This window comes from Anas platyrhynchos, chromosome 1 (assembly GCF_047663525.1).
Source record: "Anas platyrhynchos isolate ZD024472 breed Pekin duck chromosome 1, IASCAAS_PekinDuck_T2T, whole genome shotgun sequence".
NCBI lineage: Eukaryota > Metazoa > Chordata > Aves > Anseriformes > Anatidae > Anas > Anas platyrhynchos.
The window spans coordinates 204,654,503-204,680,445 of NC_092587.1; the positions used below are offsets into that span (position 1 = coordinate 204,654,503).

The 25,943-nt window shown below is 43.1% G+C and overlaps 1 protein-coding gene across 3 annotated transcripts; it reads left to right on the top strand.

Annotated features, from left to right (window-relative positions):
- Positions 1–10,513: 10,513 nt before the first annotated feature.
- THAP12 (THAP domain containing 12) lies at positions 10,514–23,791 on the top strand. Of its 3 annotated transcripts, none has more exons than XM_027466335.3 (5): positions 10,514–10,870; positions 17,797–17,917; positions 19,522–19,629; positions 20,614–20,650; positions 20,920–23,791. In XM_027466335.3, exons 1-5 carry the CDS (start codon positions 10,782–10,784, stop codon positions 22,866–22,868), a joined length of 2,304 nt encoding a protein of 767 aa, XP_027322136.2. In that variant the 5' UTR covers positions 10,514–10,781; the 3' UTR covers positions 22,869–23,791. The 3 variants fall into 3 exon arrangements, with proteins under 3 accessions (XP_027322136.2, XP_038034058.1, XP_038034064.1); XM_038178130.2 differs by lacking the exon at positions 10,514–10,870 and adding an exon at positions 11,139–11,197; XM_038178136.2 differs by lacking the exon at positions 10,514–10,870 and adding an exon at positions 13,181–13,414.
- Positions 23,792–25,943: the final 2,152 nt, after the last annotated feature.

The window sequence follows — 25,943 nt, forward strand, 5'->3', positions numbered from 1 at the left end:
AAGAAAACAAACAAAAAAAAGCCTTTTCACAAAACTTTCTGTGAGGCAATCACTGAAAAAACACACAACCGGGTCAAGCTTTGGCCCCCGGGGCTTCATTTTTGCCATGTGCACTTGTTTTTTCCGCCCTTGGTCTCGTGGCTTTTCTGATTTTACGAAGGAAATGTGCACCCTGGGGCTGGATGAAGAGGAGGGAAGGTGTCCCGCCTCGTGGCACCCATCCCGTGGGTGTTCCAGCTTGCATAAATCTCCTGCTTTTGGGTCCACACCTGCACTAAACACACCCATGCCCTGATTGCCTTACGGAAATTCATTACCAGCTGCCTCACCCGCGGCGTGTCTTTTAACAGGAAATCGCGTAAAACGAAAGGAATCGAGCCTTTTTTTTTTTTTTCCACCTATATAATTTGAAAGCTCCAGCGTGCAGAGGCTTCTGCTGGAAATGCCAGCAGGAGAAACTCCCTTTGTTCCCGTCTAGACGTTTTACTGGGGAAGTGTATAATGCAGTGCTCGGGAAGCTGGTGGCTTGCTCGAGAGAGGGCTCATTGATATGCTTCACAGCACTGCAAGGAAGGATTCTCGATGTCAGTGGCCACAAGGTAAATGCTGGCTACGGTGTCTTCCATAGTTCTCCAGGAAAAAATAAAAAATAATAATAAAAAAAAATCTTAGAAATGAGCAATCTCTAAGGCGCAGCCCAAATCTAAATTTTGCCCACAATTTGCGGCGAGGAAATAAAATCTTATTTTATAGTTTGCTTTCAGAAGGCCAGAAACAGCTGGAAGCTTTTTGAGGTGAAGACAAGGCGAATGGTGCGCTTTGATCAGCAACACCTATTTTCAGATCTGCAAGTGCTATTATTTCCACCCAACTACAGAAAAAAAAATAAATGTTTCTTCCCTGTGATCATTGATGAATGTTTTCTCACTTGCAATTTCCTATTGTTCTCCCCAGCGGTATAAATCTCAAGTACCTGAAAATAATTATGCTGAATGGTACAGAAGAGCTAGAACAATTTTCCTTTTTTTTTTTTTTTCAATGCCTTCTTAAATAAGAAGTGGCTGAGGGCAAATAGTATCATCCCTGCATAATATTACCTAACAAAACCAAATGCCATAAGCTTTGCACAGAGCTGAGGAAGAGGCAGACAAGGATGGTGCCAGAACTTGCACCTTTCCTTTGCAGGTCAGAGGCTCCACTGCAAACCTGCCTGGAAATGTGACTTTTAGTACAATTATCCTGTTCAGTATGAGAAGTGCTTAACAGAATAATATAGCCCTTTTGAGGTTTACTCGTCAGTCATAACTGTGATGCTCTAGCAGAGAATCATTTTTATTGCATGAGGTGTTTAACAGCTGTCCCTTAAGTTTGTAGAGTAAATTGTTCCCTGAGCAAGAAACTACTTAAACTTTTTTTTTTTTTTTTAACAAAATATATCTAAGTTGTAAGATGAATGTTTTCTTGAAGTTTGTGTGTTGATGAATGCACTCTGTCCTCATACACGCTCTCCAGTGAAATCTCTGCGAACAACACAGCTCACCTTTTCTCAGAGAAAGCATTAATAATGTGTTTTCTCAGCCTGGATCAGCAGTTTCGTTAAACTTAATGAGATTGCTTAGGTAATTTCTTTTTTTTTTTTTTTTTAGATCTTTAATTTTCTTCCAGATGAGGACTAAACTGGCCAATGGGATCAGGTTATTCCAGGAGAGGTAGACAGATGCACAGCAACACTCACATGAGTATATATGTATGTGCTCAGGAAAATCATACACGCTTCATTTCCTTCTGTGCACAGAACAAAAGAGAGGTAAAAGCTGAGCCAGTTATGTATGAACTGCTTGAAGCTGTGACTGCCGTGTTTCCACAGATGTCATAACACGATTTCCAAGAATACTTCTTATTTTCATTAAGAATAAAGACCCAGACATAGAACTATGCAGGACAGGTCCAAAAAGTCTGAAGGCCAAATTCTGCCTGTACTTAACAGCAGCACAGTTGCCATTTACTTCATTTATTTCAGACCCACCTGCTCAGCTACAATCAATTGTCCATTACCTGTAACAATGGGGAGGCTGAGATACTGTGGACAAGGAAGAAAAGAAAACATAAATAATGAATCCTGTAAAGCATAAGAAGCTACCCTGACTCAGAATGACTGCATAGGGTATTTTAGCAATCCAGGGAGGCTGCCCAAATGAGGCCAATACTTGACAGAATTTCTTTACGTCCAATGAACAAAATGTCAAGAGTCTTCCAATTATATACGAAAAAATGAAAATAAAGACAGGGTGGTTTAGACTTCATTAGCACAGAAACATGGCTAAATGTCTCATGGGTGAAATTTTCTCAGCAAATTCATATGAAATAGACTGATTCATTGTGGGTAAAAGAAGAAAATGCAGAATGTGAAAATGCTAGCTTTTTATATATATATATATTCTTAGTTGCCTTCCAAAGGTTAATCATAGAATTATTAAGGTTGGAAAAGCCCTCCAAGATCACCTGCCCCAACGACCCCCTACCACCAATGTCACCCCCAAGCCCTGTCCCCAAGCACCACGTCCAACCTCTCCTTGAACACCCCCAGGGACGGGGACTCCCCCACCTCCCTGGGCAACCCGTCCCAAGGCCTGACCGCTCTTGCTGAGCAGAAATGTCTCCTCATTGCCAACCTGAGCCTCCCCTGGCACAACTCGAGGCCGTTCCCTCTGCTCCTGGCCCTGGTTCCCTGTGAGCAGAGGCCGCCCCCCAGCTCCCCACCCCTTCCTTTCAGGCAGTTGCAGAGAGCAATAAGCTCTGCCCTGAGCCTCCTCTTCTCCAGCCCAAACCCCCCCCAGGTCCCTCAGCCGCTCCTCACAGGACTTGTGTCCCAGGCCCTTCCCCAGCTTCGGAGCCCTTCTCTGGCCCTGCTCCAGGGCCTCGATGTCCTTCTGGTAGTGAGGGGCCCAAAGCTGAACCCAGCACTCAAGGGGCGGCCTCAGCAGAGCAGAGCCCAGGGGGACGAGCACCTCCCTGGCCCTGCTGTCTGCACTACTCCTGATACAAGCCAGGATGCTGTTGGCCTTCTTGGCCACCTGGGCACCCAACCTGGGCCACCAGGATGGGCAGGGCATCCTGATCTCATGTTCAGGAGATCATCAATCAGCAATGCAGGATCCAGCACTTGGCCATGTTGGACCTCATCCCACTGGCCTCTGCCCATCAACCCGTCCTGTCCAGGTCTCTGCAGGGCCTTGCTACCCTCTGGCAGATCAACATGTCCCCCCAACTTGGTCTCATCTGCAAATTTACTGAGAGTGCACTCAATTCCCTCATGCAAGTCATCAATAAAGATATTAAAAAGGCTGGGCCCCAATACCAACCCCTGCGGAACACCACTGGTGACCTGTCACCAGCTGGATTTCACTCTGTTCACCACCACTCCCTGGGCCCGGCCATCCAGCCAATTTTTAACCCAGCCAAGCGTGTACCTGTCCAAGCCATGGGCTGCCGGCTTCTCCAGGAGAATACTGTAGGAGACCGTGTCAAAGGCCTTGCTGAAGTCTAGGTAGACTACATCAACAGCCTTTCCCTCATCGTTCATAGAAGAGTCACCCGTTCACAGAAGGAGATGATGTTGGTCAGGAAGGACTTGCCTTTCGTGAACACCTGCTGGCTGGGCTGGATCCCTTGGTTATCTTGCACACGTTGTGTGATTGCACTCAAGATGACCTGTTCCATAAAGATGATCTGTTCCATGAATCACTTTCTTAGCTCTCCTTACCTACATCCTACGTTACTGACTGAGTCACCAGTTAAGGAGACCCAAAATTACAGCGCGCTTTCTAACTTTTCCAAAAGGAAAACAAGAGAGAAACTTGTTGACAGCAGCTCCATTTCACCTTATTTCCATGAGCAAGGCTCGTGCAACTGTGCTGCCTGCCAGTTCTGCCCCAGGATAAGCGGTAAATCTACTGACAGTCCAACCAAATTCAACAAGTGACTCAGGAGCTGATCATACAGAACTGGTTCCTTAGGTATAAACGTGTCAACAACAGCTTGCTGTTAGCTTTCCTATTACAGCCAACTGACACAGATAAAACTGGAGCTCATTGGGACCTGGAGGATTCCTCATCTGATGGGGACCCACCAAAAAGTTGTTTCACCTTTCTTGTGCCTCTGTTTCCTACTTTTATAAAGAATTTAAAAACCTAATGGCAGACTGATATACAAGAGCCATGCATTATCATTGATAACAGCCAACTGCTCGTCTTTTAAAGAAATTGCTCAATTATATGTATTTAAGCATAATTTGTTCCCCCTAAGAAACACTTCCAGTAAGAAATATAGTGACCACCACCACCAACTACTTTGTTTCATATTCTCCAGGACCTAACAACCTCAGATCCCCTATTAGTTTAACTAATTTGATTCTCATCAATTACAGGCACTGCTCTAATTAATTACAGACTTTCTGGGAGCTTAAATAATAATCCGTGTTTCACTATGTTTCCCTCTAGCATGCAAGGCGATGGAAGGGAGAAGACAACGCGCTGTAGTTTTGGGGTGCTGGCAGTGAGATGGCACAGCTCAGGGGAGAAGCGATGATTTTCACTTGGAGAATGCAATTTGTATGCAGCCCAGGTCACCAGCAGCAAAGCTGTTCCTCTCAGCTCTTTGGGGGCTCGTACGAAACGAGCACAGCAGCCTCACTGCAGCTCTTGCCGGATTATTAACTACACCTCGACTCACGCCACTACAAACTCCATTCTCGTTGTGGCACCCAGCTGACAGACTCGCATTGATCCAAGCTAGATCCGGACTTCTACAAACCCCGAAATACCCCTTTTCTTCAGAGCAGTCTTCTGAGGGTAGAGCAGAAGTAAAATCAGCTCGCTACTATAGGGCGAACACGCGCAGCTATTGCAGCTGCTGCTTTTCTGCTGTAAATTGTAAATTTTCAACTTTCTAGTTTCACGCTCGTAAGTTCAAAAGTAAAATTGGAAAATCAAGAAAATGGTTTTATCAGTCTGCTAGCAATCAAATTCCCGCTACACTCTTATATTAAGATAAATGCAACATTGTAGAGAAATTAAAATTTTAGGGAATTTAAAGGTGTTTTAAAATATCTTCTATATTTTGTATAGGAGAGGAACAGTCAGCCCAGGTTCTAACAAAAGTGAAATCCTTTCTTGGTCAATTTTCTGGGCCTAGCCAACAGTTCACACTTCTCTTAGGAGATTATTCAGTGGCTCGATACATTTTCCTGACATAAGCATCTCCATTTTAGTTTTATTCTGTCACCCTTAGACTCCTAAACTCTTTCTTCTTCCCTAAACCCTTTCCCGTCACATTTTTCTCCCGGCTAAGATAAGAACAGAAGCCTCAGCAACATTCAGGCTCTGGCAGCTTGCCAGAGGAGTCCTTTTATACACAGCCTTGTCAGATGCAGGGATTGTCACTGTGGGCCCAGGACTAGATGTACTTAAATCCGTAACAATATTTCACCTTCTTTCCCTGAAGGTAGTTGTGCATTACCAGTTAATACAGATTTTTGCCTTTTTTAAGTAAGACACGCTGTATTCAATGCATATGTTTATTTTGCAAATCTTAAGAACTTCAGTGCTGAAAGCAGCCAAATTCAGCAAGATTTAAACCCATCCAAACGCCACCTTGCGTCAAGTTAAGCACCCATTTAAACACTTTGCTACACTGAGGCAAAAAACTTGATTATATAACCTAAAATAATATTAAAAAAAAACTTCATCGTGTCACTCTGCAGCACGTCAAAGAGCAGATTAAAGTCAGCGCCGTCTGCAATCTAGAGAGATGGATGCTTATCTCCATTCTCATTGTAGCATTCAATATGTGTTAAGAATGTATAAGGGAGCAAAGGCACTTCTCAAGAGGGAAAGCATGGAAAAAATAAAATTATTAAAGATATTGGTACACTGTAACTCGTGTCCTTTCCTGTGGCCACATACATGTACTGCAAACTGTGGGTAACACGGCTGCAATTTAGGGCATTTAACCCAGATTAGCATGCAGCAGAATTTAGCCACTATAGCAACTGATCCGTGTTGTATTTTAGGTAAGCTTGCACCTTCTCTGCAGTTGCACTTTTCACCCAGCACACTTGGCATTGCTTCTAAGCTGAAGTCAACTCGTGATTGAATGACTTGTTCCCAGTTTAGACATAAATATTTTTACAAGGCTGGATGCACTAAAAATGAATGCTAGAGAAGCAAGGGATTGTATCCACTGTAAAGGATATATTCGATCACATTACAGAGACTGGACAACTAAAGCAGCTCGATTGACCGTAGGAGAAATGGTTAAAGAGTGCAGTACCTAATTGCTGATGACACCCAGCATTTCCTTATCTGGACAGCCACTGTCCTTATTTTTCCTAGCAATATGATCACTTATCCAGCCAATTTTGGAGTATTCCATGCCAGAACACCTTCCAAATGAAAATTTACTTAAACACACGGTATTGAGGCAAGATGAAAACACCCATGGAAAAAAATGGATTGATGAAGATGTAGAAAAGAATTTGGCCAAGTGGCAACATACCTTGTGGCACCCATATTAAACACACATCCGACAGTGCCTGATTAGCTACTATTTGTTTTGGAAGTTTTTCTGTCTCTATGTACTCATATCAATATATTGTGCAATCAAGACAAGGTATTGAGGAAACACAAGGGCTGTAAATTAAGGTTAGCATCAACAATTAAAAATGAACGCCTGCACACAGGGGCAGATGGGCAGGAATTCGCTTGGTTGCTGCTTTGTGCAGCTCTGCCAGGAAGCTAGATACGGCTCCGCCAGCGTGCGCTGCCCACAGAGCAGCACAGAACATTGCAATCGTCTGCTTTGGCTGGAGGAACGCTTCAGAAATTGCAGCAGCTGAGGTGGAAGTGAAGACTGAGCACAGAGCATAACTGAGAAGGCTGCTTCCTACATGGGGAAGAATAGCTGTAGTCCAGAATACAGGCAGCTTGGAGTAAATAGCTCAGTACAGGTCATCTGGAAAGCTATGGCAGCACACAAAATCACATTATTTTGGCAGACCCTTACTGACACAGCCTGCACCCTCGCTTAAAAGTTGAGTGGCACAAAGCCAATCACCCTCTGTGTTTTCCTGTATCGAAGACTTGATACTAAACCTTCAAAACCCAGTGTTCTTTGAATCAGCCACGACTTCCATGAAACGGATTCCAGTAAAACAGGGAAAATGCAATGGGAGATGGGTCTGATGACCTAAAATGTCATGGGTCTGATGACCTAAAATAATTTGCAAAAAGCTAAACTGTGATGATGGCGCCAGCATTCTGCATTACTCCAAGTTACAGTTGCAGTTATGTTGCATGTACATCACCAGCATGGTCTCAGAGGTCCTCTTGTATGTAAGAATTGGTTATTCCCTACCTTTGCCTTCCAGTTCTCCAAAATCTTAAACAAAAAAAAAAACATAAACATAAAATCATGTCTCAAAGGGAGCACAGATACATCTGTGGGATTAACCTGATGTCTCTTCAGTTCCTACAGGCAGGTCATCCCACCAACAATGTGGCTGTAGGGCTTGTGACAGATTATGTAACAAAGCATCATTACAGCAAATTAGACTACAAATATTCTGTTGCAAAGCATTTTTAAAGTTTTATTAACAGGAAGCCTCCAGAACACCACAATCACACTTGAACGGTATTATTAGAAAATAAAGGCATACTAAGCTTCGCCTTGTCAAAGAGACACCCAGCTCATTTCCAGAAATAAATTAAAGAGATTCTTTTGCAACCACTGTAATGTTACACAGAGTCCAGGATTTAATAGACAGATAACTTTAAGAGGGGAGAAATGAAGCAATTAAAAATCTGTATGAACACACACAATTCCTTTAATAATTTATCCAGATGATACAGATGACTTGCACAACACTACTACTACAGTACGTAATCTCTATTAAATGTGAAGAGAATATAGAGATAAATTTGGAAATGTAATTGTGAACAATACTTGAATAATCTAAAGTTTTTTAAAAAAATCAACATACAAATTATGCATTCAGTTTTCAGAGGCTACACAGAAAAGGTGTCAATGATGTCTGTACTCCACAACAGAAGCTAATTTTTGGAACTTCCAACTAAGTAATATAAACTAATTTGATTTTAAGAGAACATACTTTGAGTAATATTTTTTTTTGAAAGCAATTGATTTTTGTTTCCGTTCAATGGAAATCACTTAAAAAATTGCTCTCCTTATAAAAGTACCATCCAGCAAACTTTAGTAAGTTAACTTTAAGCATAAGTCATTCCATCCACTTAATTAGGAAATCCTATATACATATATATACACATCCAGAACATAACAGCTACAACATGCTTCTATGGTGATTGACACGATAGAATATGAACTGAAGTTTTGATGAGAAGTAGCCATTTAGAAATACGTGCCAGGATTAATTTCTTTTTAATGCTGCCATTATAATCTTCTCGTTTGGCTTTTCAGAATCCTCAAAGTAGGTTCTACACACAATCCCTCTGTTTGGAGAATCAATTTGAAGGAAAAAAGGCCCTTTGCTCTTGGGTAAAATAAACTAACAATTTTGTTATTAATTAAGGGTGAATAATTATTTTTTCATACTGAAACAGGTTTTAAAAGTGTTTTTAAATTACAGAGCTTAACATTATACATTCATGCTCCTCAACTATTTCTTCAACCAAAAATGATCCTGCTCTCTCCTGCATGAGCATGAACATTCATGCAATCTGCATAGGAAATCAAAGAACAAATTTACCTGAATTAGAACTGACCTATCAAAGATATGTATTTTTTTTTCCACATTTTTTTTCTTTAAACAAACAACTTTATTCACTGTTTTGAAAGACACATTCTTTGTCTGTTTCGTATATATAGATTATGTTTCCATAATCCCGCTAAGTCTCCTTGTCAGGATTCTTCTCCCATGACTTTAAAGGTATGTAAGAGATGTCTACATCAAAGCTAAACTCTTGCACAACAGTGCTACTGTATCTGAAACAATTCTTGTTTGACATCACCATTTATACATTTCAAAGCTGCTGGGTCTAATTCCTCAAATTACCAGCAGGCCATTCTTGGTGAATGAGTCTCTTCTTCTAACTATCTACTTTTCTGTTTCCTATTTTTTTTTTAATTATTATTATTTTTTTCCTCTAAGCTCTGTTTTACTTTTGCCTATGATAGAGCTGATGAAGTCTTCACAGTAGGTATACTCCCTGTTTCATTTACTTTATTACTTATAATACTCTTTTTCAGCTCTTGGCTCGTCTCGATATCCGTCCAGGCTGTGGATTAACACCTCCCTAAAAGAGAAAACAGGATACACCAGATAAAAAGGTCATGACCTCATTCTGCAAAAAAGTTCATTTTTTAGGGTATACTTACTCAATATAACACATACTTGAACGAACATAATTCATAGTGTTTATTACTTATATTGTCTGTACAGTTTGTGTTTGTAAACTATAAACTAGCTAAAACTATAATAAATCAGCTTGTTTATGTAGTATCAAGTGCAGATTTCTTGATTTTAAGCACTGTGATTCTTGAAGGCACCACAATTTAGTGAATAAAGGAATTAATTAATTAAATTGCCTCCTAGGGAAAGCAAGCTGTGCCAGCCAGTGGAAGGAGCTGTGAACTGAGAGTGACCAGGATTAGCTAACTGACCACCAGCAATACTTAATTTTTATAAAAAAAAAAAAAAAAAAAAAAAAGAAGGTGTTAAGAGTAATTTTTATGGCTTTAATGAATGGGTTTCATTAGTGAGATAAACTTCAGGGCGTGATGAGCCTGGAGAAGAGGAGGCTCAGGGGCGACCTTATTGCTCTCTACAGGTACCTTAAAGGAGGCTATAGTGAGGTGGGGGTTGGCCTGTTCTCCCACGTGCCTGGTGACAGGACGAGGGGGAATGGGCTAAAGTTGCGCCAGGGGAGTTTTAGGTTAGATGTTAGGAAGAACTTCTTTACTGAAAGGGTTGTGAGGCACTGGAACAGGCTGCCCAGGGAGGTGGTGGAGCCACCATCCCTGGAAGTCTTCAAAAGACGTTTAGATGTAGAGCTTAGGGGTATGGTTTAGTGGGGACTGTTAGCGTTAGGTAAAGGTTGGACTCGATGATCTTGAGGTCTCTTCCAACCTAGAAATTCTGTGATTCTGTGATAAAACCTCAAGAGCCTGAATTTATTGGCAACGAGGAATTAACCCATTGGAGAGGGTTGCCATGTTACTCTTAGCTCTTCCTCAGCCTACAGAGCGTCTACAAGCAGCCTCGAGCCTTAATTATTGATTAACGAAGCATTAATTAAGGATTTAACCCCTTATTAACGCCCCTAGGCCTTGCCCTCACCCCCCCCACTTTGCCTTCACCCTCCCTCTCCGCGCATGCGCCGCGCACCTTCCCGCGCAACACCCCCCCCTCCTTTCCCATTACCGCGCATGCGCGCGGCTCGGCGGGAAGCACCCCCGCTGGCGCGCGGCGCCTTGTGGGAAGGAGGCGGCCCCGGCGCGCACCCCGTCCCGGCGGTGAATCCTCCCGGCCGCTCACAGCACTGTGGAGCCGCTCCCCCCCCCCCCCCAACCGCCCCCCTCTTCATCTTCCTCCTCCTCCTCTTCCTCCTCCACCCCCCTTCCCCCCCCCCTCCCCCTTTCGGATTTAAAGGGGCCGCTTCCCTCCTCCTCCTCCTCCTCTATCGGCGTGGGGGGAGGGGGAGGGCTTTATTTATTTTTATTTATTTTATTATTTTTTCCTTGTGGCCATGCCGAACTTCTGCGCGGCCCCCAACTGCACCCGCAAGAGCACGCAGTCCGACCTCGCCTTCTTCCGCTTCCCCCGCGACCCCGTCAGGTGAGGGGATGGGGATTTGAAGGGGGGGGGGGCGGCTTCACCTCCTTTATTTTTTTATTTTTTTATTTTTTTACCCCCACACCTCGCTAGCAGCTCGGCCTCATCCTAAAAGGGGATAAAATGGGGAAGGGGGAGCGTTAAGGGAATAAAAAAGGGGGTTGTGAGGAGCTGTGGGCTCCCGGTGGAGGCCGCCCGCCGTGTGGTGCCCGGGGCGGGGCGCTGCGGGACCCCCCGGCCTGAGGGGGGGAAGGGGGAGGGCGGCTGCGCATGCGCTGGGACGGCCGTTGGGTGTCCCCCCCCTGTGAGGGGATGAGGGGTGATGAAGGGGTGAGGGGGGAGAGGGGATTTGGGGGGTGTAAGGGGGGGTCTGGGGGAGATGAGGGTGATGAGGGTGTTGGGGGGGAGCTGAGAGTATGAGGAGGGGGCCTGGGGGGAGCTGAGGGTGTGAAGGGGGGTCTGGGGGGCACTGAGGCAGGGGGAGGGAGCTGAGGGTGTGAGGAGGGGTCTGGGGGGGAGCTAAGAGTGTGAGGAGGGGGGGTTGGGGGAAGCTGAAGGTGTGGGGGGGGGCCTGGGGGAGATGAGGGTGTTGGGGGGAGCTGAGAGTATGAGGTGGGGGAGCTGAGGGGGTGAGGGAGGGGGCTGGGGGAGAGTTGAGGCTCTATGTGTGTGTAGGGAGCTGAGGCTGGGGGAGGGAGTTGAGGGTGTGGGGGGGACATGGAGGGAGCTAAGGCTGGGTGGGGGAGCTGAGGGTCTGGGGGGGGAGCTGAGGGTGTGGGGGGGAGGTCTGGGGGGAGATGAGGGTGTTGGGGGGCAGCTGAGAGGATGAGGAGGGGGCCTGGGGGGGAGCTGAGGGTATGAGGGGGGGGTCTGGGGGAGAGTTAAGGCCCTGTGTGTGTAGGGGGGCAGCTGAGGGTATGAGGAGGGGGCCTGGGGGGGAGCTGAAGGGGTGAGGGGGGGGTCTGGAGGGAGCTGAGGCTGGAGGAAGGGAGCTGAGAGTACTAGGTGAGGGCCTGGGGGGGAGCTGAGGGTGCGAAGGGGGGGGGAGTTCTGGGGGTGAGTTGAGGCCCTGTGTGTGTAGGGGGGGGAGCTGAGGGTATGAGGGGGCCTGGTGGAGCTGAGGGTGTGTGAGGGGTCTGGGGGGAGATGAGGGTGTTGGGGGGAGCTGAGAGTATGAGGAGGGGGTTTGGGGGGAGCTGAGGGTGTGCGTGTGGGGTCTGGGGGGAGGTGAGGGTGTTGGGGGGGAGCTGAGATTATGAGGAGGGGGCCTGGGGGGGAGCTGAGGGTATGAGGGGGGGTCTGGGGGAGAGTTGAGGCTCTGTGTGTGTAGGGGGGGCGCTGAGGGTATGAGGAGGGGGTCTGGGGTGTGCTGAGGTTATGAGGGGGGGCCTGGGGGATATGAGGGTGTTGGGGGAGAGCTGAGAGGATGAGGTGGGGGTCTGGGGGGGGAGCTGAGGGTGTAAAGGGGAGGGTTTAGGGGGAGCTGAGGCTGGGGGGGGGCTGGGAGGAAGCTGAGGCTGTGAGGGGGGGTGTAGGGGGAGCTGAGGCTGGGGGAGGGAGTTGAGGGTGTGTGTGGGGGGGGGTCTGGGGGGAGATTAGGGTGTTGGGGGGGAGCTGAGAGTATGAGGAGGGGGCCTGGGGGGGTGCTGAGGGTGTGAGGGGGGTTCTGGGGGAGAGCTGAGGCCCTGTGTGTGTAGAGGGGCAGCTGAGGGTATGAGGAGGGGGTCTGGGGGGAGCTGAGGGGTTGAGGGGGGGGGGTCTGGGGGAAGCTGAAGGTGTGAGGGGGGGGTCTGGGGGGAGCTGAGGCTCTGTGTTGGGGGGGTGTGGGGGAGCTGAGGGTGTTAAGGAGGTTCTGGGGGGCACTGAGGCAGGGTGAGGGAGTTGAGGGTGTGAGGAGGGGGACATGGAGGGAGCTGAGGCTGTTGGGGGGGGGAGCTGAGGGTGTGAAGGGGGGGTCTGGGGGGGAATTGAGGCTGTGTGAGGGGGGATGTAGGGGGAGCTGAGATTCTTTTCTGGGGGGAGAGCTGAGAGTGGGTGTGTGGAGGTCTGGGGGGAGCTGAGGCTGGGTGGTGGGACCTGAGAGTGTGTGTGGGGGGTTCTGGGGGGAGCTGAGGCTCTGTGGGGAGGTGTAGGGGGAAGCTGGGATTTGTGGAGGCGCTTGGGTGTCAGGGGGTGCCTGGACATGGGGTCTGGGGGGATGCACGTATGGGGGGGGTGTGAAGGGGTGCAGGAAGAGGGCCAGCACTGCGTCAGGTGGTGGAAGCCCCTCGGTGCTCTGAGGTGGTGGCACGTGGTGAGGACAGAGCCCACATGAGGTGGGCTGGGACAATGGGTGAGAGGAGCAGGACATGTGCAAGAAATAAATCCTGCGTTTAGGTGAAGAAATTCCTATGTAGAAGCTCACCGTGTCTAGCTGCCACCTCTTGACTTCACTTGCTCCTCGCACTTTCGGAAGGTGTCATCCCTAGAGCCGTGGCAGTTCTAACAGCAGGCAGTTAAGGCTGAACTTCCAGCGATGGATACGTGACACCTGCTGGTTTCCTCCAGGTGCTTGACACATAGGAAAGAAATACACAGAAATATATGACAGAAATATATCCAAAAATGTGCATCATCTATGTTAAGTTAAACAACATAAATTACTGAAACGTCCATAGAAGTAGATCACAGACGTGGTTTTAGGCAGGGTGTACTGGCTTATATGTCTACAAAGGCAGTGGTACGGGTAGGAGTTCTTTCTGTTTTCATGACTACTTTATAATCCCCGTGAAGTAGTTCAGGCTAAAATGATTAACATTCCTCTAAGGGAGTAGTAGAAAATAGGTAAAATCAACCCTGAAGGATGATCTAGACAGTTTCTTTGCAGAGGAAGGAGAACCTATACCTGAGCTCTTTCTAGCATTTTTAGTCTGCTGTGCTCTTAAAAATATGCAGTTTCAATGCTAGCTACATCTTTTTTTCCCTAATACCTTATACTTTTCTTATTCAAACCTGTAGCAAAATGTCCAAAATGATCATATATTCAATTTAATAACTATTAACATGAACTGCAGCACTGCTCTGCAAGTAACTGTAGATGTCAGGCGATGTTACTGCTGTGGCCTTGCAGTGCTGCTTGCTGTCGTAGAGACCTCTTACCCTCGTAGGTCAAACGGGAATGGGGAGCAAGGTAGTTTGTGCCAAAAATGTGGTTTGTTCTTGGCAGCTAACAGAATTAGAGTAAGTCTTGGAAACTTTTAATTAAAAAAAATCATTGAGAAATACATATTTCTAGGTGAATTGTCTGTACAACCTTACTGCTTTCAGGTTTTCTACAATAACTGAGTTAATTGCCTTTACTTTTTTCCAATTCAGTGCTAAGAGCTCTAATCCTAGAGTCATTAGGGTTGGAGAAGCCCTCCAAGATCACCTGCTCCAACCACCCCCTACCACCAATGTCCCCCCCAAGCCCTGTCCCCAAGCACCACATCCAACCTCTCCTTGAACACCCCCAGGGACGGGGACTCCCCCACCTCCCTGGGCAACCCGTCCCAAGGCCTGACCGCTCTTGCTGAGCAGAAATGTCTCCTCATTTCCAACCTGAGCCTCCCCTGGCACAACTTTAAGACTGGCTTCACTGCTTGTTGCTATCTGAGAAAAGCAAGAGCAGGTGCACAGGTTAGGCTTTGGAAATGAACCAATTGAATGTAATGGATTTTGTTTAGCATTTTCACATTAAACATGAATGTAAGTAAATAAGTAGCCTCTGTTATGCCAGTAAGGAAGAGTATTTATCATTTCATGCAGCCCAGGCAGACAGTAAGATCCGTGTTTGTCATCGAAGGAAACCTCCTTAAAACTTGATGAATGGCTTCTAAGCGGAGGTGCAAAATACTGTACTGGAATGTATTTTAATTTCTGCCAAATATTTTGCAACTGAAGCACTCACACCACAGTGTACAGTGTGAGTTAGTTGAACGCTTAAACAGCAAAGAAAGTTTTGTACCTAGTTTTATTCTAAAATCTTTCTAATTGCATGGTGTTATCCAAGCAGCACAGCTATGCTGTGTGTTTTCAGGCATCTGACCTCTTTTTTCTTTGTTCTTCCGCTCGTTCTTTGGAGTGAATTTGCTGAGGAGCCAAACTCATAGATGGACTGAGGTGCGAAATGCATCCTCAGATGGAGTTTGTATCCAAGAGCTTGGGTCCAGTCATTTAACCTCCACCATTTCTCTTTTATCCTGTGGCTACCTGAGGAAACATCAGCACTCCAGCCTTTGCCAGTAAAGTTTCCTACGCATCTGGAGCTCCATTTGCTGATCTTCTGCTCCAGCAGGGTGAGGAGTCTGGTGCCTGTGCCTGATCAGGATCCACAAACTCAGGCTGTCCGTGCCAAGGCTTCTTTGGGACTCTGTGCTCAGAGTTGACCAGCCCAGAAGGCAGCAGCTGCTCTAATATAACTGGGAGAGAAGTCAGGAAGGGAGAGGTGTATTTGGAGGTTGATTTTATCTTTGTTAAACTCATTTCCTGAGACCATTCTGAGAAGCTTTTGGTATCTTTCTTGATCTGGTGCCTACCTGCTGCTACCATCTTCTTAACTTGTTTTCTGGATGGCAACATCAGAGGTAAAGGGATTCGGGCTGACTTTGTCCATGACAACTGTGGGGCAGTTCTGGGATGTGTGCTGCAGACACATTATTGCTGCCACCAGTTTGTTGCTGTGGGTTTGCCAGGAGGTGATTCAGAGGAGCAGTAACGTGAGGAGCTTTGACTTTGCTCCATGGTGGTCTTCCACAACTTCCTTGTGTCCTTGGAGAGAGGCAGGTAAAAAATCTGCCAAGGTCAAGCTCTTGCTCTGGACTGAAGCCCTCACCACAATGGGAAGGTTCATCAGCCTGTGTGGCAGCCTGATGTGATTACTTTTAATTAACTGGCTCGTAACTGGAGCAACTGCTCAAAGTACTAAAGCCAGATTCAGTATAACCTGCACATTAAAGGTGTCCCATGTGAGAGGTCCGTGTTTATGCTGCTTGGTGAAATGAACAATGCAAGAGTGCAAGGTCTGTGCTGCCAAAAGGCTGAGCAAGAGAAGATATTTTTCTTTTAAGCCTTAATTCAGGATATTATGTGTAGATCTATAATAACAATCTATTAGAAGTTATCCCTGTTTTCTGGTACTTGCTGCCAGTGTTATTTTTATGTTTTGCATGAGCTAAAGTTACAATGCACAAACAGCGCAGGGAGCAGGATCCAAGATTCCTTTTTCGCTTGCACAGTTGTCCTTTGGTTACTCAGTTAAAGTAGATGTGGTGGGGAATCCACACAGAGCTGTGAGTTCCTTCATTTGGATTGCCCATCAAAACACCTGGAGAAACAACTGTCATCCCTAATTTATTGAAAAATCGCTCATTATTGTTCTCCTTCCTTGCTCCCGTGAGCAATAATTTCATGTTTGTAGTGAAAAAGAAAAATAGATTTACTTTCTCATAGCTTCTGGAAACTTCTTAGTTAAGAACCCTTCTTTTTAAGAGTAATTTTTGTTTTTAAGTGGATTAAATATCTTAAATACCTTGTGCAGTTTCAAAAAAGGTTAGTGATGACTGGGTTATAGGAGGATCTCCCCCACTTTGCCCCACTGAAGTAGCACTGTTTGTGTGACTTCTCTGCAGGGGTTCCTGGAACTTTGTGGACATTGCCAACATGTACCACATAAAAAATATAAAATACGAGAAATTTTGAGTTGAAAAGCTGAAAAGTATGTAGCCAAAAGATGTGTTGTAAAGTACAGTAAGAATATAATGAAAATTCCTTGCTTTTACTGTAGTGTTATAGTGATAGCATCATGATTCTTTACAATGTAGCTGTCCCTGGCCTTCTTGACTTTGACTGGGGGGAGATTTAGCCTATAAGGAACGGGAGCTTCTGCAACCTCATTACGCAGTTAGAACAATGATCAAATCATCAGCTACATTCATGTGAAGGTTTTAATCATCTGTGTTTTCAGCTGTATTTCCTCATGTGCAGTTGTGGTCGATCTGTGATGCCACAAAGTGCGTGTACATGACGATAATGCTTCAGGGAATGATTTTTGCAGGACAGAAATGATTGGATGTATCTTTTAAATACTGAGATATTAATGGCTGCTGGAATCTCGTTAATTTATATATTTACTGCACAGATAAAATAGATGAATTGTACTGGAGTAGCTGTACAGAGTCAGTCTGTGCATGGCGTTGCTCAGAGGTAACTGTGCAGACCCCCTTGGGGGCAATACAAGCTGGCTGATACGCTTGCATCAATTACTGAAAGTCGTTTACTCACCAGAGGAAATATTATCTTGTATATCTAAAAGGAGCCCTATTACATGGTAAAATGTTTCTTTAGCTTTGTGTTGTATCTCGGAGAACTAATCTAAAGCAGAAATAAATGTCATAAAAATCTAATGAAAACTTACTTCAGGCTTCGCTGTCTGTGGAATGGTTGCTTTTGAATTTTTATTATTTCACCTTTTGAAATTCAACTCTAAATTCCCAGGTGATGAGAATAGATAAGGAAAAAATAATTTTTTTAAAGGTGGGCAGAGAATATGACTATTTTCACAGTGGTTTGAAAAGCCATGGCTGTATCTAGTCTACAAGCTTTTTTTTGAATATAATTCTTGTTCAGAATTAGACGGTTGGGCTTCGTGAGCAATTGCATTGCCATGTTGTACATATGTGACAAAGGTGAGAGGGAAAAGATTCATGACTTTGCTGTTAAATGGTGAACAAAAGGAGAAAAGCAGATTTTAAAAAAGATGTCATGGTACTTTCCAGGGGAAGGTGCACAGAGCTTTCCTTAGCCCTGCGTGGAGGGCAGGGATTGCTGCACTCCAGTTGTGAGTAAGTTTTGAAATTGAAAGGGATTTTATTTAAACTGAAGACTAATTTTTTCTTTTTGCTTACTTGCAGATGTCAAAGATGGGTGGAGAACTGTCGAAGGGCAGATTTGGAAGATAAAACTCCAGATCAACTCAACAAGCACTACAGACTGTGCGCTAAACATTTTGAGACTTCTATGATATGCAGAAGTGTGAGTAAAACCAAGCATTTGTTTATTGCACATTGCAAAATGTAATTAAGGTTTTTAATCAGTATGCTGCATTTTAATTTTTGGTCCCTTGGGTAAGTGGTCCCTGGGAAAATGAATCTCCTTGTCTTAATTGACATCCTTGTCATGGTCCAGGGCACCGCACAGACTCACAGATGTTTGTACTGGCACAAAGGATGAGGTGGAAATGAGCAGTTTGGGTAGAGAAACTGCTTCAGCTGATTTAATATGTTCGTGGCCTTCATGGCAGTTCTTTCCTCTTGCAAAACCATGCTTATTTTGTTTACTGTCACTAAATGTTACAACATTATATAATGTATTCCGTGTAAGAATGTAAGTTTGCATACCCCTAATTACTTAAAATCACTAATGTGCTGTTACTGAAGAGAGTATGTGGTGTAATTCAGTTAAATTGCACTCGCCTGTGGCCAAGAGGTTTACACACACTGTATGTTTGTCAGGCTTCTGGTTCCTGCTGTATTCTATCCAGTTAAATCATGTTACTGTTTCCTGTTAATGAAATAATAGCTTTCAATTCTTCTTGTTAAACTGATGCTGATTTTAATAGCTTGCTTAGCAGTAGGAACCGATGGATTTGTGGCTTTGTACCAAGTCTTGATTTCTAGGCTGAAAGACACAAAGTTGGTTCTGTGGGGTAATTAAAATACGTAGGTCAAACTTGGAGCCCTCGTTGGTATTACACATGACAGGGTCTCTGATTAGGCTGCTTCCCAGAAACAAACCAACAGATGACTATTGGAAGAAATTCTGAATATGAAATGAAGCTTTGTGAAACTGCTTGAAATCCACTTCAGTGTAATGACATGTAGAAACACGATCAGTCAAAGGTCTGTGCTTGATGGAAATGGTCCAGTTTAGATGACACAAGTTCACAGCATATTCAAATACATGTTATTTAAAACACTTTTAACTGCTAGAAACATTTACATGACCACATGGAAGCCTTCCTCCTACTCATTTGACAGTTGTGTTTTCCTTCAGTATGGTCATTCACTGGAGTTTTTTGTGGGTATACATAATTTGATGTAAAGAAGCAGATGAACGTTTTCATTGCGAAAATGTTTGTGTGATTGTTTCTAGAACTGTGAAACAAGTGATGATAAACACAGCACTAGTAATAAGCACTTTCCTTTCTGAGGCATAGGTGTCTCTATATCCAGAATATTTATTTTGTTAGAAATTTTAATATTCAAGTAAATTCAAATTATGGCATTGGGGATCTGTAATGTGAATACAAAGGGGAAGAAAAAGTAGTAGTGCTTTGTTTTCTTTTTTTTAGAAAACATCTTCTAGTTTTCAGTGTTCTCGTTAAATCTCTGAAATGTGAATTGCATAGCACAACTTCCTATTCGTTCTGATGCATCAGAAAGTGAAAATAATAAACAGGAAAAAAATTCTGTGCACCCACTGAATTTCATAGGCCATGCTCTTTGTACACACTGCACAAAAAACATGAAATTACACAGAGGCTATTTTTTTAAATGTACATTCTGTTTGAAAACATGAAATTTCAGAGGCCATGCCAATTTCCTAAAGGCATTGCTAATCTAGATGTCTCTTCACAGAGTCCTTACAGAACAGTTTTACGGGATAATGCCGTGCCAACTATATTTGATCTTACAAGTCACCTGAACAATCCCCACAGCAGACATAGAAAAAGGATAAAAGAGCTGGTAAGTTTTTAATGTAAGATTTTTTGTTTTATGTTAAAACACTGAAGACAAGGAAGTTCATATGAGACCATATAATGTCTAATAATACGTAGCACTTGGGTGTTTGCAGTTTCTGTGCTGCTATTCTAGTACAATTTTGCTGATAGTAAGTTACATGTAAATACCCAAGTATTACGCTGGTAGAACTCTTATCTACTCAGAAAAGTTTAATGAAATAATTTGGAAGATGAGAACTGATCCTGTCTTCAAAAGCAGGCGTATAACTTCCTTTTACTTGTTAATGCAGCACTAACTGAATACAACTTAGGCGTGCTACCCTGAAATTCTTGCTATATGATGACTCTGATCTTCAGTTTGCCTGATACTGCTCTGAAGTCTGCAGTAATTCAGACATGCATGTTTTAGCTTATTGTTTTCAAAAGATGATCATGTGTAAAACCAAGATCAAGCAGTTTCTTGTGGAATTGTGACTTGTCAATGGCTCTTCTGTGTCATTTACACTAAATGTCTATAGATCTCTGGATTTAAGTATATTGAAAATTATGAGGAATTCAACTCCTAAACTCAGCTTGTATGTCAGAGAAATACGATTTTTAAATATTTCTTCATGAGTTTAATAAGTCTGTTGTTTAACTGAATCTTAGGAAACGATTAAGACAGTTCTTTCTGTTGGCATAGTGCATGTTCCTCCTGAAACAGAATTTTTTAATGAAAAGAACTTGCTCATAATGCAGATTCAACAAACTCCTAATACAAGTATGGGAACCTTAGGAGTAGCAACAAAGTATTGCTGTGTTGTTACTAGTTATGCTGTGACAGCAATAAACTACCTAAAGAACCTCCTTCTATCAGACCTTATAGCACTTTTTAAGTATTAAAAATCTCAATGTGGTCTCATCTACAATATTTGTATCTTTGATGTGTTTTAGTATCTTAAGGTCATGTGGTAGACATTGACATCAATTTTATTTTATTTTTTTTAAGAGTGAAGATGAAATAAGAACACTGAAGCAGCAAAAGAGTAAGTGGGCAAAATAATTGTTTGAAAAACTTTGTTGAAAATCTTAAGGCTGATGAAGTAACATAGAATATGTAGCTTTATGTACAGCAGGAGGATAATTGAGTTGCTGCTTGATTCAAGTAGCCAGTCTAAACTCATTCCAAATTATTCACTTTTCAACTGGAAACATACTCTCAACTCCAGTAACTTAATGGTAATGGGGATAGTAGGGAAAAGCAAATATTATGTTTTAGTTGTGTTATTTTAACATGGTATTTTACGTTTCGTAGTTGATGAAGCTTTTGAACGGGAACAGGCAACCCAAGAACTGAATGAAAGCAATGCACAAAACACTGTCTCAGAGGAAGGTGGGGAAGAGCAAGAAGAAGAAGCCACTCCTTTAACACTGGAAGAAAGAGAAAACAAAGACTACCTTAAATCTTTGTTTGAAATTTTGATCCTAATGGGGAAACAAAATATTCCCCTGGATGGCCATAATGTTGATGAGCTTCCAGAAGGTATTTTTGCCTCAGATAACTTTCAGGCTCTGCTGGAATGTAGAATAAATTCTGGAGATGAAGTTCTGAGGAAACGGTTTGAGATGACTGCGGTCAATCTGGAGTATTGTTCAAAAACTCAGCAGAAACAAATGCTTGAGATCTGTGAGAGCTGTATCAGAGAAGAGACACTGAGGGAAGTAAGAGACTCGCACTTCTTTTCTATTGTTACTGACGAAGTGGTAGACATAGCAGGAGAGGAACACTTGCCAGTCTTGGTGAGATTTGTTGATGATTCTCACAATCTACGAGAAGAATTCATTGGGTTTTTACCTTATGAGGCTGATCCTGACATTTTGGCTGTTAAGTTCCATACGACTATTACTGAAAAGTGGGGACTAAACATGGAGTACTGTCGAGGTCAAGCCTACATTGTCTCCAGCGGGTTTGCTTCTAAAATGAAAGTTGTGGCTACAAGACTCTTGGAGAAGTATCCGCAAGCCGTTTATACGCTGTGTTCCTCTTGTGCCTTAAACGTCTGGTTGGCAAAATCCGTTCCTGTTGTTGGAGTTTCCACGGCACTGGGAACAATCGAGGAAATTTGCTGTCTTTTTCGGCAGTCCCCGCAGTTGCTGGAAGAACTGGACAATACAATTTCTGTTCTTTTTCAGAACAATAAGGAGAAGAGCAATGAGCTGAAGGAGATCTGCCGTTCTCACTGGACAGGCAGGCACGATACTTTTGAGGTGTTAGTGGACCTCATACAAGCCTTGGTGCTGTGTTTGGATGCGGTAAACAGTGACACGTCTGTCAGGTGGAACAACTCCATTGCTGGTCGAGCATTTGTACTTTCAAGCGCAATAACGGATTTTGATTTCATTGTGACTATTGTAATTCTGAAACATGCTCTGTCTTTTACGAGAGCATTTGGGAGAAATCTCCAGGGGCAAACGTCAGATGTGTTCTTTGCAGCTAGCAGCCTAACGGCGGTGTTGCATTCTCTGAACGAAGTGGTGGAGAATGTCGACGTTTACCATGAGTTTTGGTTTGAGGAAGCAACAAATTTGGCTACAAAACTGGATGTACAAATTAAACTCCCTGGAAAATTTCGCAGAGCACAACAGGGTAACTTGGACTCTGAGCTAACATCAGAGAATTACTACAAGGAGGTCCTTAGTATCCCCACATTGGAACATATAATTCAAGAATTAAAAGATATATTCTCAGAACAACATTTAAAAGCTCTTAAATGTTTATCATTAGTGCCCTCAGTCATGGGTCAGCTCAAATTCAATACGTCTGAGGAGCATCACGCTGACATGTACAAAAATGACTTGCCTAATCCGGACACTCTCTCTGCTGAGCTTCATTGTTGGAGAATCAAGTGGAAGCACCGAGGGAAAGATATTGAACTTCCATCTACTATTTATGAAGCACTTCACCTGCCTGACATAAAGTTTTTCCCTAACGTTTACGCGTTGCTTAAAGTCTTGTCCATACTTCCAGTGATGAAGGTGGAGAACGAGAAATACGAAGTAGGACGGAAGCGCTTAAAGGCGTACCTGAAAAACACCTTGACAGAGCAAAGGTCCAGCAACCTAGCTTTGTTAAACATAAACTTTGATATAAAACACGACCTAGATTTAATGGTGGACACCTACATTAAACTCTATCCAGATAAAGTTGAATTTCAAGAAGACTTTATTCCCTCAAACAACTCCGAAGTAACAAAAGATGCTTAATTTTTTAAGCTCTAGCCAGCCTGGTGAAACAGCTTTTTGCTCGCTGAGTTTCAAGGCTGAAGGAAAAAAATGACTTTGAAATCCCAATAAATAAACACACAAATAAATAAATTACTGCAACTGTATTTCCATTTTAGGTCTCAGATTTAAGAAGGTGTGGTCCGTGACCCAAATCACGTTTTGTTAGTCTGCATTAAATATGTGATGTGAACAAACAAGCCTGAAAATAAGCCCATGCTCTTAGCAGAAGTGCTTTCTGCATCTGATCGACTTAACTAGGTACTTACTTTGTTGCATCTTGGCAAAAGAACGTTGTGGTGATTGTAGATCTGATGGGGCTGTTACATATTTGCTCATGAATTAGGGTAAGAAAAAAAAAACTGAAAATGTTAAGGGTATAATCCATTTCACTTCTGTTACTTAGAATTTTTTTTTTTTTCGTAAACTTGTCTTTAACTGATGTGCATTCAATTGGCATTTTGGAGAGTGAATCCAGCAACCACACAAGCCTCGTGCTGTGGACTGGTCTTTGCGTAAAGCGAATGTTGGTGGTACAGAGGTACGTTTAAGGTTTCACTGGAAGAGTCAACCTCTTTAATCTCGTGACTATTTACATTCCTTTGTGTGAGACACACAACCTTTTTCTTTAGGCTTTTAACAGGCATGGCAGGAGTAATGAAGTTCCTTAAAGACACTAAAAATCAAGATTATTCCAAAAAAAAAAAAACACATTGAAATCCGTTTGTTCAACGCAAAAAATGTGCATCTTATTTGTTTACTTGTAAACTCACCCTGGAAAGAATAAAATAAAAGTTTGCTGTTTGTCTAGAAGTAAGATTGAAAATATTGCTGATATTTTTGGCAAGAATAAAACATTTTTGTACAGTTTAATGCAATTTAAATAAAATGTGAATTGCTTTTTACGTAGTATTGAATTTATTAGTAAAGTAGTGCCTCTTTAAGAATGCCTACGCTTTTGTAAGGTACCTTTTAGTTTTTATTGTTGTTTTCACAATCCTAGTGAGTGGCATTGTCTCAAGACACGAGAAAAAAATGTGTAATAGTGCTTATGGTCTGTTGGTTCTGCTGAAGGTTTTTTTAAACTATTTTGAGATGGTTCTAAATACAGAGCTTTTAATTGTGGAAACTTTGTCCAACTGAAACACTGACAGGTGGAAATAGCTTACGTTTGAAATGGCTGAGAAGTTAGCAGTTTTGCAGCTATCCTGATGCATGCCAATTTTATCACTTAGTTGTCCTTTATGTACTTGCTTTCCTGTTACAGTGGAGAAAAACTCCAGCAACACAAAACTGCTTGTAGAGACTTGGATAAAATACAACTCTCAGGGTATTAGCACAGTCAAACAATAAGAATAAATTTGAAGAAAAGAAAACAAAACACTGAGTTACAACAAACTTAGATATTCAAGTGGCTGTGTGCATCTTAATGCTTTCAGGAGCTTTTATTTACATGGGAGTAGTTAAAAATTACTCTTTTAAAGCGTTTATCTTTTCTTCCCCTGCTATTTGTATTTGCTTTCTAACTACCATGCTTTCCTGCTAATGCAATTGTTGCCTCAACCAGTAAAAAGTGTCCTAACTAATAGCTTGTTCTTTTCCTTTGGCTATATGAAAATAGACAAAATCTTTGACTTCTATTAAAAAGAAAATTTAATATTAGAATTCAGACAAATTTGTGTTTTTTTATTTTATTTTAAAGAACATCTCAATTGCAATTTTAATTAAAATAATGGAAGAAAAAAAAAAAGCTTTTCCACCCTGGGAGTGTTTGAGTTCCTCTGCTGAATGAACACAGCGATGTGAGATGGTGGTGGCCTCTGAGATACGAGATGGTGAGCCTCATCAGCCCTCTCTAAGGGTGCTCTCTGGTTTGTTCTGATCGTATTTGTTCCAGTTTGTCTACTTTTCATCACTGGTGATGCAGAGAGAACAAATACTGCAGTGCAGCTGGCACGGTCAGGTTGGATGAGTCCAGATTTAGGTGTAGTCAGAGAAGGAAAATTGATACCCAGTGCCATCTACCTGGCCAAAGGAGCTGGAGACTCTATGTAAATGAGATCTTTTGACTGATGCACTGAGACAAATTGAAGAGAAATGCTGTAAAATGCTCCTTTAGCTATCAGAATCTTCTGGAGCCAAATTGTGGCTAGCTTTGCTAATTAGCTGGCTCCAAGCGTCTCGATTGCTTGCTGTGCTTGATCATTGCATTACCTTTCACAGAGATCCTTAGGCTGCTGTAATCAATCAAAAGCTCCTTACTTAGGCTGTTTGAATTGTCCCTTTGCTGTAGAATGCCTCTTTTTTTTCTCTTTTTCACTTTTTTTAGGCATTTCAGTGCATCAGTTAACCTGTAGCAGGAAGTCTGAATAGTGATGGCTTTGCATGGTGCACAGGACTAGCAGATTGCAGTGGTAGGTACCCCCCTAATTTAGGAGAATTGCGTGGAAGAAAGCCATCTACCAAAAATACAGTGGCTCCCACCTTATTGCTGAGGGTGCAAATAAAGGTTATGACCCAAGGAGAATCCAGTAATGATTCGAAAGACAGCATTAATGCTAGAAGAGGCCAGAGATTAATAGAGAAGTATCTGCAAATGGGACAAATAATCACTGAAAGTAATTTTTGGTTCCATTTTGTAACAGATTCTTGAGACAGATGGAATTGTCCTCTTAAATATCGTACCAATACAGGGCAGTGTGTATTTCCAAGATGCACCTGAGGTACTTACTTTGCTTTGACCTTGCTTTTTGGAATATTCCATGTGATGAGGCAGTATGTCTGCTTTAAATTATTTTAAGTATCCTTCCTCAGAGACTGACAGGTTTTAGTGAAAGTGGATTTTTCCTCAGCTGATGGTGTTTTGTGAAAGCAACGCTTGTCTTAAGACTACACATTCTTTCCTTTTCCCATGCACAAAATTCCTGTACTATAGCTTTGAAAAGTCGCATGTAGCTTTGTCTCCTGCAGTGCTTTTTCTATCGCTGGCTGTAGAAACCCTGTAACTTCTTGTCTGGCTGCCAAGGTTTTGCTGGGAGGAAGCAGAGGACCAGAACC

Bases quoted from the DNA above. Each gene is read 5' to 3' on its own strand.
- THAP12 (XM_027466335.3), top strand. From the start codon at position 10,782: ATGCCGAACTTCTGCGCGGCCCCCAACTGCACCCGCAAGAGCACGCAG. The intron at 19,630-20,613 runs GTAAGTTTTTAA...ATTTTTTTTAAG, and splicing joins GAAAAAGGATAAAAGAGCTG to AGTGAAGATGAAATAAGAAC. The intron at 20,651-20,919 runs GTAAGTGGGCAA...TACGTTTCGTAG, and splicing joins AACACTGAAGCAGCAAAAGA to TTGATGAAGCTTTTGAACGG.